The sequence below is a fragment of the Macrotis lagotis genome, chromosome 2 (assembly GCF_037893015.1).
Source record: "Macrotis lagotis isolate mMagLag1 chromosome 2, bilby.v1.9.chrom.fasta, whole genome shotgun sequence".
In the NCBI taxonomy this organism is placed as follows: Eukaryota; Metazoa; Chordata; class Mammalia; order Peramelemorphia; family Peramelidae; genus Macrotis; species Macrotis lagotis.
Window position 1 is genome coordinate 35,501,955 of NC_133659.1, and position 14,185 is coordinate 35,516,139.

The 14,185-nt window shown below is 44.3% G+C and overlaps 1 protein-coding gene across 2 annotated transcripts in view; it reads right to left on the reverse strand.

The window, feature by feature from the left end:
• Positions 1-7,936: 7,936 nt before the first annotated feature.
• Positions 7,937-14,185, reverse strand: part of RPAP2 (RNA polymerase II associated protein 2) — an 89,091-nt gene continuing 82,842 nt past the window's right edge. For both annotated transcript variants that reach the window (XM_074221678.1, XM_074221679.1), the window contains 2 exons: positions 14,026-14,175; positions 7,937-13,100 (listed from right to left, as the gene is read on the reverse strand). In XM_074221678.1, coding sequence (XP_074077779.1) covers position 13,100; positions 14,026-14,175 — 151 coding nt within the window. In that variant the 3' untranslated portion in view covers positions 7,937-13,099. The remainder of the gene's footprint in view (positions 13,101-14,025; positions 14,176-14,185) is intronic.

A 14,185-nucleotide genomic window follows, 5' to 3' on the forward strand; every position in this document is an offset into this window, starting at 1 on the left:
TTGTACATAGCTGTCTGCAGGCTGCCTTTCCCATTCACTTGTAAGTTCCTTTGGTTTTTGTCTTTTTTTATATGCTTAATTCTTAGAAGAGTGTCTAGCACATAGCAGACACTTTATAGTTGACTAAGTGGCATCATGATGCATTGTGGTCATTGTCTTTCATTCTCAAAGAAGACTCATCTGAGAAAATGTGGTACAACACAACAGTAGATTCTCCTCCATCCTCTTTGGGATGAGCAGAATCCAGTGACTCCCAGGACTTGTGCGATAGATAGGACCTCAGTAGGCATCTTGCCCTACCCCCTCATAGTTTCTTGTTTCTAGATATTTCATTGGCATGTATTTCCCAAGCAGAGGGAGCAGCCTGGTCTGCTGCATCTGGTGGAGATGTGTATGGTGCCTGGCGAATCTTTGGCACAAACAGGTGCAAGGCTTAAAATATGGACAAATGGGACAGATCAGGTTTCAGCAAACATTACTGAACCTGAGCAATCATTGGCCTACCAACAACAAGGCAATTTTTATCAGCTGGGTTAACAGGTTATTTATAAGCTTACAGTCTAGTGCTGGTCATGCTTCATTACAAAGATAAGCCTTTACTCAAATCCTAGAGACTTCATTCTGTGATCTCAAAGCACTTTCTGCCATAGTGATTCCAAGCTAGGCTAGGAGTCAGGACTAGAAGCCCAGCCCTTAGAATATCTCCTTGTGCATCCATCTGTTAAAGCACGGGAGATATCCTGGAGCCTTGGCCTTTCTTTCTTCTAAAGCTTTTCCTTTGTACTTCAGAGAATGGTCCTCTGAGCAGCACTGGGGATGGATTTGGAAGACTAGGACCAAGCTAAGAAGGCTGTTTCTGGGTGCAGTCCAGTCTTAGCAGCAAGAAAAGGGGGAAAGGTACTAATGTGTAAATAAATTTGAGATTCTGGGATGCTGTAGGAATTTAACTTTTTTTCCTATAAAAACATCCTCTTGCGGTCCCTAGAGGGCAGCAGCAGAGCTGGACAGAGCCATAACTAGGGTGGAGTCACCTAGGGTGCCAACCTTTGGATGGTGCTCTTGTTGCTGGGGGTGAGGTGGGAAGCTTCCCTTAAGGTTGCACCAGTATCACCTTAATTAAAATGCTAAACTTGGGCGTCAGAAAGACCTGGGTTCGAATCCCTATTGACTAACTTTGTGACCCTGGAAAATTCCCTTGATCTCTGAGTCTCAGGTTTCTCAAATGTGAAAAGGAGGGAATATCAAGACCTATGTTATAGGGTTGTTGTGAAGATCAAATGAAATGGGTAAAATGATTTGCAGATTTAAAACTATTTAAATTGTGAGTTTTTAGCACTTGAAATTTTGGGGGTGCTCCATCTGTGGCTGACTGGTGATACAACTCTAATGCCTGGTACCGCTTCTTCTGATAACTTAGGCTTCCTGAGGGGCCAGGAGCCCCTCTGGGAACAGACCAACTCCTCTTCTGCACCCTTGCTCCACCTGTCTTCTGTGATACTCTTCCTATTCTCCCCACATTGAATTCTTTTTTGTCCCCATCAAAAGTATTCCTAGTAAGAGCTCAGACACTTGAAGTAGGCTCATCGGACCATCCTTCCCTTTGCAGCCAGTTCCTTGACAATGTTGTACTGAAAACTGTCCAATTTCCTGGAGGAATTTGCTCCCTGAGATGGGGAGGTTGTATTGGATTTATTTTTCAAATCCATATTTATTGGTCTACTGGCAACATATTGAAGTTGTAAGAAGGAACAAGTGTCGCAGGCATTCAAACAAAACAAAACAAAAAACCCCCCAAAACCTGGGTTCTGAAACCCAAGTTAACTTGTGACTCAGAACAGTCTGCCCCAGAAAGTTCTTGATTTGTGACTCAATTTTAGCTACTGGAGAGTGGGTGGGTGGGGGGAGCAAGAGGGAGGAAAGAAATCTCAGCTCCGTGCATTGAGGAGCTAGGCTTCTAACTCTCACCTCTTCCAAAGAGAAAATCTCTTCCAAAGTCACAGCTTCAAAGTGCCCTAGGGAGCCGTTGGATCCACTCTCTCATTTTACTTTCTTTTCTTTTCTTTATTGGGAACTGAACAACCAAACACGAATCGTTCAATGTACAAAAAATAAGAAAGGTTGTATATGAAACCATTACATAGATTTTTATGTGTATTATTAAATTTACTGTTAGTAAAAATATTGTCATTTTTTTCTGTCCCCTTCTGACAGAAGGGGAATTTTATTTTCTTCTTGGTATTTTAAAATGTTTTACTGAAACCCTTTTGGGGTACATCTATTGCTACCTACTAAATTTAGTTCTCTCTGTCCCCTACCCATCACTCCCCATGGAAGCCTTGCCTTGGAACAAGTAAGTACAAAATAATGGTCATGTCTGGAAATATATCTCTCAGTCTACATCCCTTTTACCTCTCTGCCAAGAAGTTGGAGATTCACTTCATTATCAGTTTTCTGAAGTCATTGTCTTGCTTGTGGTTCTTAAGTCTTTCATTACTGTTTGGCATTCTTGTCATTGTGTAAATTGCTTTCTAGGTTCTGCAAATTCAGTTCTGTATCAGTTCATCCAAGTCTTCCCAGGTTTCTCTGATGCAGCACCTGCATGTATCCTAATCGATGGGCACACACTCTCCAGTACTTTATTAATCAAATCTAGAAGCATTGGTTAAGTATCTACGATGGGCAGGCCCTGTGCCAAGAACTGAGGGTGCAATTGTAGTCAGCACAAGGTGGGGAACAACCCTAGGAGGGAGATGCTGTTATTATCCCCATTTTGCAGTTGAGGAAACTGAGGTAGACATAGGTGAAGTGACTTGCTCAGGGTCACACAAGTTAAGCATTTGATGTAGAATTTGAACTCAGTCTTCCTGACTCAGAGCTCTATCTATCTAATTAAACAAAAAATAACTTTTGGGGGGGGTTTAAAAAGGGATTCAATCAACAACTGAGAGATAAAAGGTGTTGTCCCTTTCCCATGTAAATCGTTTGTTAAAAGGGACAAAAGAAGAAATTTTTGCGTATGAAAAACTGAAAGTATTAAAAAATACACTTGTGAAGGAGCAGTTTCTCAGAGAAAATATGGAGAGACACTGATTGTTAGGACTGAATAGAAATCTGTCTCAGATTGAGGTGGTGCTGAGAGAATGTTTGAGGTCAAAAAAAGAACTAAGGTTGCAAGGTCTAGTGGACAATCAGTTCATTTGAATGTGGCTGATTTTAGAATTTGAAAGTGACCAGATGATCATTTTTACAAAACGCTTGGAGACTACGGAAAGCACAAATAAGGGCTGTTGATCTGAAATCTGGATTTCATGGGGGCCTGCCCTCACAACGGAAAGATGAATCACTAACCACCAGGATACTCTGACATGGGGCATTAGAGTCAACTGGAAGAGTGGGGGGGAAGGGGACCGGGGAATCCAGTTTTGTAGGAGTTGAGTAGGAAAAAACCAGCATGTGGGTCAGCCGGACAGGAAGCCTTCAGCTGTTGTGCTGGGAGCCTGCCAACTGGAAAAGAAGATTTGCTTTGTGACTTGGAAAGAAGTTGAACTGTGCTGTAGTTTGAGTTTTGCCATCCAGGGTCACCTCGCACTTCAGAGAGGTGAAGGTTGCTCTCTCCTGACCTTTCTAGATTGAGAAGGAAAAACAGGGGCAGGAGGAAGGATTTGCAGCTGTTTGACTGTGAGAAGAGGGATGGAGCTGACTGTTGAATAAAGAGTTGTCCGAATTTGTCTGCACTGACTCAGAGAGCAAGGTTGATGAGTTCTGTTGTGATCTCTGCTTTGCTGTGAAAGCCTGGGAATTGACTAGGTAAAGTGGAATCCTATTGAGAGAAGAGCTGGCAAGGCTTGTCTGCATTGTCCAGAAAGTCAACCTGAAGGTTTTCAGTTCTCTGACTTAAAAGAACTGTTTGTCACCACACTGGTGTAGCACTTTCTCAACACTCTAAGAGCAAGTAAGCTTAATCAATACATTTGAGGGTGTCCGAAAAGAGTTTGCCACTGTTTTGAGAACAGAAGAGAAGGGAATTTGCCGGGGAGAGTGGTGAGGACCAGAAGAGAAGACATGGCTCTGGGTGCACAGATTGTTCCTGAAAGCTTCCAGTCTTGAAGGCTTGCGGTCCTGAGTTGCTCCAAGCATGTGGCTTTCCTGCTCAGAACTCCCTGCTTCATGGTTTATGTGTGCATCCAATCCCCTGTGGCTACATTAACTATGCATTGCTGGGTGAACCAGGTTTATGAGTGAACTGTGATGTTTGCATTTGCCTTTTATTAATGGTGATGTTTTAATTACTTGTGCTGTTGTCTTGGAGTAAAGTCTCCGTATTGCAGAATAGAATGGCTGTTTGCCCTATATTAGCAGTCAGGGTGGAAGAAGGAAAGGTGGAATGAGGGGAGCAAAGACTGTCTTTGCACTAACAATATTTTCCTTGAGTCTGGGGACTGGCAACATTTCCCAGTATGTTAGGTCAAGGTCCCATCAGTGACACCCCCAACCCCAAGAGCCTAGTGGGAGTCCTTCCAGAATTACCAGGCCTTATAAGGAGATTTTCATGTTCCAGAACTGTATTGATTTCTGAAGTCTCTAGATAAATGTAATGGAACATCAAGCATATCTAGATCACCTAAGGTGGAGGCAATCACATGCAAAAAAGGAATTTCTTTTGGGAGAAGACATTCATTTCCTCTGCCAAGTAGAAAGGAGCAGCCTCTTTCAGTTTCAAAAGTTGTATATTGGAACACATCGCATCTTTATCACCAGATAGAACAGTCTCTTCTCCCTCTCCTCCCCTCCCCCTCCTTTTCTCTCTCTCTCTCTCTCTCTCTCTCTCCTCTCTCTCTCTCTTCTCTGTCTCCCTCTCCCCTCTCTCTTCTCTCTTCTCTCTCTGTCTCTCTCTTCTGTCTCCCTCTCTCCTCTCTGTCTCTTGTCTCTTTCTCTCTCTCTCTCTCTCTCTCTCTCTCTCTCTCTCTCTCTCTCTCTCTCTTTTCTCTCCCCCCCCCCCCCCCAGGTCAAATTCCTTTTCAAGCCCACACAGGTTCCATGAATATCACTGGGTGAGGGGAAGGAAGTCGTACATATGTCAACTATGGAGGCAGGATTCCAGGCTGGGTCTTATAGCTGCATCAGCAAGAAAGAACTCCACGAAGCCAGGGAGCTTGAGACTTGCCCAAGACACTAAGATGACAGAGAGGTGGGAATTACTGCCCCCAGGCTGGGGGGAGGGAGGGTGTTTGTGTGTCTGTCCTTGTTTTGCCTTTGAAATAACTTCTCTATAAAAGCCACCACCACAGTGATTAAATGGAATTGGGCTGGGGGTACCTCCCCAAGAGCATCAGTGAAGGCTTAAGCCAATAGCAGAGAGTAGAGGCCCTTGTCAAACCCCCTAGAAGGTACTGGAGAACCCTGGGGAAGGGGTGAAATACAACCCACCTGGCCTTCAGGCAGTGGGGGCTGGGGGAGTCGCTGTTACGTAAATCTGCAGAAGATGGGGGATCTTGTTCCCAAGTGTAAAGGAAGACGGGCTGGTGTTTGGACACAAGTCTGAGACGCAGATGGCAAATGTCACCTTAATGAAACTCTAACAACGTGCTCTAAGTCTGGTCTGAGTGTCTATTTAGTTATTCACTTGTTTGATTGTTTATTTTTAAGCAATGAAGGCAGCCTGACGGGAATGCAGCGCCTCAGGGCCTCTGGGGGAGCTTAAAGGGTTTTTTTTTTATTTTCAACTTGTCCTAAGCAGAGGGGACAAGGAGTCCTCATTTGGGGAAATATTCTAAAATGAAAGAAAAAGTAAAAGTCATTGCCATTTAGCCCTGCAGCCTTCCAGGAAGGGCAACCTAGATTAGACCTTTGTTGGGGTGGGGGAGCCCCCCACAATCTGCTCTGAGTTCGCCAGAAAGCCACTGGGCCTCTCCATCTAAATGCAGCTTGGCCCCAGACAAGTCTCACTTTCTGGGGGGGGCCTTCTTCCTCCACTCTTCCAGCCCCCCCCCCCCCCCAGCTAGAGGACAAGTCACTGCCCCAGAAACCAAATTTTAAATTCCTCCAGCTTTGTGGGGCACCAGCTGCCCAAATCTTGGCAGGGTCTTGGTCTTAGTAACTGGCTTCCAAGGAGAGAAGCTGGGACTCCACGACACACCTTGGAGAGACGGGCTGTGGCTGAGGAGCAGGTTCCAAGGGGGCATGCAAGAAATATCTTGGTGATAGGTTGGAGTTCAACATTTATAGAAGGCAAACAGTTATTATGTAGGGGGCTTGGGACTTGCAGAATATGCCAAAGAAAAATCCAAACTTCTGAATCCACAAAAAGTTTGTTTTCTCCGGAAAAATCGAGTTTTTCTTATTTAAAAAGCCCAGTCTGGTTTTTCTGATAATTCATTTTTCCCACTTCTCATCTGGCTGCAAGTCTCTTAGGACTAAGGTTGTGACTTTCTAGGCAGATTGGCTCTGGGCAATGAATGGGGTCCTTGCTTTGACTGGACCACCAGCTGCTCAACACCTATGGGCCTCAGTTTCCTAGTCTGAAGAAAAACTGATGCAGGAGCAGCTCACATGGATGACCTGCTTTTTCACAAATTCTTCGCATCAATCCCATCCATTCCCAGTTTGCAGAGCCTACTGGGTGCACTCCCTCCCTCCCTCTCCTGTCTCTCTCCAGTCTATCCTTCAGAATAGTCTCCTTAAAATACAAATCTGACCGTGTCACTCCCTCATCCACACACTTTAGGGGCTCCCTATTGTCTCCAGAATCCAATGTTTAACTCCTCTGACTGTTAAAGCCCTTCATGACCAGTCCCCTGACTCCTTGACTGATCCCCCTGGTCCTATGTTAACATGGGCCCTCTCCCGGTTCCCTGGAGTCCCATGAGCCTGGGAAGCTCTCCCTTCTTTCCTCGGACTCCTGGCTTCTGACCATCCCACTTAGGGCAGTGTCCTCCCTCCGAGACTCCGTCCAATGGATCATCTGTGCACAGCGGGGTCTCCCAGGGCAGGGGATGTCTTGTTTCTTCAAATATGCTGTGCTTGGTCTGGTGCCTGCATACACTGGGCACCTAATAAATGTTGGTGAAGACTGACTACAATGCTCCTGATATGATCTGACCACATCGCCTCCTACTTTTCTTCAACTCTGAGACTGAATTCATTTTGGGGCCAAATCACCCTGCTGATTCATACTGAACCTGCCATTCTCTAGAGGTCTCTGATCTTTTTTCAGATGAACTGCTGCCTGCCCACACGCTTCTCCCACCTTTTAGTATGAAGCTGACTTTTTGACCCCAAGCATAAATCCTCTGCTTTTCTGTCTTCCAGTTTTGGGGCCTAAAGCTTCGGCCTAACCGTGGTTCAGCTTGTTATTTGGGGTCATCTGTAAATCTGCTGGGATCTCTCCAGTGGCTGCTGAAGTAGTCAGGGAGGGATGCAGGGCCAAGCTCCCCAGACTTCACAAGTCACCCCGTCCCAGCGCCACTGTTGGGGCTGGGTGGGCAACACACCCTCCCTCCGTTCCCCGCTCCCACCCCCAGCCTGCATCACTTTCCTTCTCCAAAGTGTGGTCTGAAACGCTCTGCACAAAGAGGTGGATCCGTAGGGTCTGTTCTACTAGTCAAGGAATTTCTTTAAGAGGAGAGGCAGGCCCTGTGCCGGCTGGCTCTCAACCGTCATAACCATAGTAATAAGAAAAAGGGCCGTGCCCTCAAGGAACATCTCAAGAGTCTATCTCTCTGGGATCACTTCCTTTTCTAGATCTCAGATTTAGACTGTGAACAGCAGAAACCTTAAACGGTAGTAGAGTCCAGCCCCTTCGTTTTACCACTGAAGAGACAGAGGCGAAGAGAAGTCGTTGATCTGGGCTGAGTGGTCAAGCTAGGTGGAAGATGGAGACCCAACGGTCTTTCCATAGGTGGACTTCCCAAAGTGTATTCATTCAATCACAGTCAGGAATTGGGTCAAGCTCATGGTCTGAGGTCTCCACACCTTCCCTTTGTTGGAAATTTGTCCTTTTGCTGTCACGAAGCCCCAGAGATAATGTTGACTCCTCATTTCTTTGAGTCATCAGGGTGTGGTTGTTCTGGACTTGAACTCACCAAATGCAGTTAAGCTAACCCATTCCTCTTGGGTTTCAACTCCCTATTAGTTATTTTTGCCCTTTCCTTTCCAGTATACATTATTCTCCTTGACACAGAAAACAGAAACCAGATAAAAGATAACAGTAGTTCTGCCACCTCCCACCACAGATCAGAATTGTTTCATTCTCTCCACCCCATCCCAAAGAAGACTGGACCCCAAATGGTCCAATCCCACCCTTGGTCTCTTTCTTTATTCTAAAAGATTCAACCAAAACCCAACCCTTTTTTCCCCCATCCTTCGCTTCTCTCTTCAAGTGTGGCTTGTTCTGAGTTTCAGCTCTCCTGATGCCACTCTCAAAGGACCCTGCTGCCATTTTCATTATTATTTGTCCCTGCTTTCCTCTTTGGTCCCTTCTATCACATCCAAGAGGCCACTTCCCCACATGCCAACTCCAGCAAACAGTAATTCCTTGGTACAGTGGACACACTTCCGGCTCAAGAGTCAGAAAGCCCAGGTTCAGATGCTCCTTCTGAAGCTTCCTATCCATGATCTTCCTCAGTCTCAATTTCCTCCTCTGTCAACTAAGAGGTTTTGACCAGATGGCCTATGGCTGCAACACTGGTCAAGAAAAACAATTTTCCTTGTTGCTTTCACAACACCAAACATCAAGGAAAGAATTCCAGAAAATATCCAGATAATTCAGGTCCCATCTCCATAAAGCATCATGGCATTATTGGTAGAGTGCTGCTGGGTTGGGAATCATGAAGACCCAAGTTTGAATTGATTTGACTTGTGTGACCACATGAACCTGCTTCCTGATTTATCAATTGGAGAGATATAGATTGTTGCCAATTTGCGAAAACTGAATAAAGATCAGCTAATGGAAGCGCTTATCAAAGCACCAGCAGCCTCCACCAAGTCCTACTTGGCTACACAGGGTAGCTAGTTCCTACTTCTGAATCCAAAGGGGATATTGCTTCCACTTGTCTATTGATTTCTGACATTCATTCCTGAGTTGATGCCTGAGCGTCCTCACAGTGTATCTTCTTAATATTAAATCTATGTCTGTTCCCAAATCCTTTAGCTAGGGTTTTTCTGTTTCTTGTGAAGAAATACACATTTCTTGTCCTTATCTGGGCCATATTCTAGTCTTAGGAAAGTCTGTTAATTTGCTTTACTTTCTCTGAATCATTTTGCTCATTGTTGATATTTTGGTTCAGACATCTTAGTCCATGGGTTTTCTTGATGGTTTTGGTCTTTGGTTTGCTGTCTAAGAATTACCAGTCTTCTTTGCTACTGTTCTTCCAATGGCATGGCTACTTTTTTTTTTTAAAAAAAGGATCTAGATAAGTAAATAAGCAAACTCCTCTTTTTTTCCTTTTAAAAATCCTTTATGATTAGATTCATAAAACTGTAGGCAATTACATTTTACCAGCCAAGAAGAACAACAACATGGGGTTGTCAGTAAGCTTCCTTTCCTATCAAAAATGTTGACAAAGGGGCAGCTAGGTGATGCAGAGGAGCGAGTACCTGAGTTCAAATTCAACCTCAGACATTTAATACTTACTTAGCTGTGTGATCTTGAGCAAGTCATTTAATCCTATTGCCTTGTAAACCCCCACTTCTTTCCCCTCCCCAAAACAGTGGTAATCTGACTCCTTCCCAGTGATCCAAAGGTAATTCAAGTTAAAATTTCAAAGACCACAGATTTTAGGGAGGGGATATGCCTGCAGTCTCAGGTTTTAACATTTACTTCATTTTTAACAATTCTTAAAATAAAAATAAAAATCTTTCTTTTTAATTAGCCCTAAAAATCAGGAAAACCTTTGATTACATTCTCAATATTTCTTGCAAATGAAGTATAAAACTTAAAAGGTATGGTATAAAACATGCTTTTTTAAATGGTGCCTTAACAACATAGACTAAAAGGACTTTTTTATTTTATTCCTTTATTAATTCATTTAATAAACTGGGCTGCACTAAGTATTATAGATGCTATTTCTATGTGTGTATTGGGGTTGTAGTCAGTAAATCATCTGGTGAGTGGGCATTTATTAGAGTTTCACTATATACTATGGCCTGTTCTAAGCAATAGGGTCACAAAATAATGCAAAAAAAAAAAAAATCATGGTCCTTGACTTCAGGGAGCTCATCTGCTAATAGGAGTGTACCCAATGTGGCTACCTCTCAGAGGGAAGGGAGGGTCCAGAAAAGGCAGAAGGTGGAGTGGGAGCCTTGAAGAAGAGTGAGGGAACCAGGAGGTAGACATGAGGAGGACAGATGATGAGAAAGCGTGTTTGGGAATATAGAGTGAACAAGGAGGTCAGGCAGTACAACAGGTTTAAGAAGACTGAGATGGAGGGAAGGTCAGGCCATCAAGTTCTAAATGTCAGAGCATTTTACATTTGATCCTGTAGGTAGAAGGGAGAAATACGGTCAGATTTGAACATGAGGTAAACCACTTTGGTAGAGGATTAAAGTGGGAGCTGATAATAGAGCCCATACTAGCAGGCAGTTGTATGAGGGCACAGAAGGGGAGGTCTGGGAGAGATCCTGTGATGTTAGAAACAAAGATCTGACAAGAGTGTGAATATATGGAGTTGGTGTGACAGAGCAGAGGAAAACACATTGAGGTTGTTAGTTGGGGGGGTGGGATGGGGACCATAGTGGTCACCCTTGACAGTAACAGAGAAGTTGGGAAGAAGGGAAAGTTTGGGAGACAAATGTTAATGTCTGCTTTGAGACATGTTGAGTTTATGAATATGGGACATATCCACTTCAAGATGACCAAAAGTCAGCTGCTAAGATGAGAATTCAGGAGGGAGAAGGCAGCTAGCAGGACACATGCTCATATATGTACATATATTTTTGTATCTGTATCTAGAGGGAAACCAATATTAAGTAAACAAGTGTTTATTTGTCCATATGTATACATATATGTGTGTATGTATGTGTATGTGCACACAAACAGGTGAATATGCACAGATACACAAATCATTTGTGCAGAGGTGCTGACCCCACCAAGGCAGAGAGTCATAAGGTGCAATAAGGATGAAGATTCAGCTCTAATGTGTTGTTGGAGGAGTTGTGAACTGATCCTGCCATTCTGGAGAGCCATTTGGAACTCTGCCCTAACAGCCATAAAACTGCATCCTCTTGGATGCACTACTAGTTCTATACTCCACAGAAATTATGAAGTCTCACATGTTCAAAAATATTCATAGAAACTCTTTTTTGTGGTGGCCAAGAACTGGAAAATTGAGGGGATGTTCGTTAACCGGGAAATGGCTGAACAAGTTATGGTACATGAATGTGATGGAGTACTATAGTTCTGTAACAATTCATGAAGAGTCAGACTTTAGAGAAGCCTGGACAGACTCACAGGAACTGATGCTGAGTGAAGTGAGTAGAACCAGGAGAACATTGTACATAGTAACAGCAACACTATGAGATAATCAATTATGACGACCAGAGATCAAGGACAATCCTGAGAGACCAGTTAAGGACAATGCCATCCACATCCAGAGGAAAAAGCTACTGAGTCTGAATGCAGAGCAAAGCCTACTATGTTCACTTTTTAAAGTTTTGTTTTTTCTTGCTTATTCATGTTTTTCCCCCCTTAATTCTAATTCCTCTTTTACAACATGACCAATGAAACTATGTTAAACCCAACTTTTACCAGCTGGTTGGCCATATTGGGGAGGGAAGAGGAAAGGGAGAATAGTAGAAAAATGTGAAACTCAAACTTGCAAATGGATTAATGTTGAAAATTGTGTAATTGGAAAATAAAAAATTTTAAAATATACAAAAAATTAAAACAGAATTGAACAAATAAAAACAGTACAGTCAAAAAAAAAAAAAGGAAGAAGATCCAGCAAAAAAGATTGAAGAGGAGTGGACTGATGAACAGGAAAAGAATCAGCAGAGGATGGGATAAGTCAGGGCAATCACGGATGGAGAGAATGGAGGTCCTGTCTAGAGTTAAAAAAAAAAAAGACCAAGAGGTTGTAAAGAGAAATAGGCTGGAGGCTACAATGAGCTGAACTGGTTCCATCAGCCCTTTCCTTAGATGTGGAAGGTGAGATAACCAGTTCAAGATCGCTGAGCCCAGGTCTTCCAGTGCCCAGTCCAGGGCTCCTTCTAGTGGAAGCTGTCAACTTCAGTTCATTCAGAGACACCTACAGAAATCAGCAAGGGTCAGATCATCAAGTTCTGTTGGTTCCCACTGCTGAGGGGCCCCACTTCCGCCTCCCCACTCTGCCCTCTACTGTCTGTCTAGCCTCTCCAGGTTTACCCTGGGCAATGTGATGGCAAGAAGGGCAGTTTGATGGTTCAGTGGATAAAGCACTGGAGTCAAAAGAACTGAATTCAAATCTAGCCTCAGATACTTGTGAGCTGGATGACCCTGGACGAGTCACTTATCCTCTGACTTAATCCACTGGTGAAGGAAATGACAAACCTCTTCAATTTCTTTGCCAAGAAAACCCTGTCCAGGAAGTTAAGAAGAGTTGGACACAAGTGAACAACAAAAATCTGATAGCACACCGGAGGTCTGGCATCATGCCTGATACATGCTATCTGTCAAGACCTCATTTCTAGAAAATGATTTTTTTTAAAAATTAAAGGCAATTTTAGATTTCCTGAAATCTAAGAAAAGATAACCAGGCTTCAGGCTTTACTCTGGATTGCTGTGTCCCCCTGTAGATTCATGAGTCATAGTTTTTCTAAGAGAGTGACAGAGCCAGTGTCAAGGCAGTTTCCTCTTAAAACTCCCTTTATTGACCCTCGATGGTTTACTGCTGACAATGGACTGGTGAGAGTCATCCAGATCTGGGAGGCTTTCACACCTCCTGCCCATCACCTAGGTGTGTGCTAGAACTGACCCAGACAAACCAGGCTGCTCAAGAGCTTCTCGGGACCTTGCTCACATTTTGATACTGAGAAGAAAATAAAAGTTGCAGAATCTCCAAAAATAATGACGTGCCAAGGGAGAAGGAAGGGAAGTCCCTCTTCTGCTGTCTCTCCACCGACTGCATCTGTGAAGCAAGGGGAGGGAACCCAGAGAAGACTTCAGAACATTTTCCAAGTTAACTGCGTGGCAGCTCTTTAGTCTAAACTGAGGCAAGTTTGCTATTACACAGATGTGTGCGTAAGAAATATTTCATACAACAACCACTGTTACCAAGCCCCTGAGCTAGGAACCAAAGAGGAAAGGTTGGGCATAAGGTTGTGGTTCAGAAAGGGCAGGAGGGAAAGCAAGTCAACCTTGGCCAACTGGCCCAGGGTACTTGAAGCTTCCCATCCATGAGGTCAGAAAGACAGTGACCCCAAGGGACTAGAGCACTGTGCACTCTACACATCATGTATTTTAGATTTGAGTATCTTAAATTTCTTTTAGAAAATGGATAAAACATCATATTTCTACTTTGGGAAAAGCCTGCATCAACATGCGTGGTACAGTCACAGGACAGGGACCTGTTGGATCGTCATGCAGTAAATACAGTGAGACTCCTAAGCCGCTGCTGGGGAGGTGGCACTGCCCGCCATCAGACTTTGGGGGTTGGGGATGAGAATATTCTCTCCTGGGCACGGCTGGCTCTGAGGTTGGGTTAATTTCTGTTTCCTGGTGGGAAACTCCCCAGCTGGGAGCTGGGAAAGTTGGAGGTGGGAGAGCAAACGGCACTCCTGGGTCCCCCTTTGAAGTTTAGGAGGAGGGAATGTTGGGAAGTGCCCCAACTCCTGCTGCTGTGACCCTGAGAAAAGGAGCAGCAGGCAGTGGAGGAACAAGAAGGGGCTCTAAGTGACCAAAGAGGCCTAACCCTGTGACCTCTTCAGTTGACATCTGAGGATTTGTGTTTAGCTTTCCAAGGCTCCAAACTGGTGGGATGGTGGTGGGGGTGGGGGTGGGGGGGTAGAGTTGTGTTGGGGAACCACACCAGACAGGGACAGGGGACAACTCACCAGCTGAGCAGACAGTTAGCTGTGAAGATCCTGGTTAACCTTTCTAGGTCTTCATTCTTGAAATCCAACTCTTCAAGTAACGTGGCTATAAACTGTGTATAACCGGCACTTTTCTGGGAATGCTTCTGCATCAAGATCATCTGGGACAACCTGCAAGCAG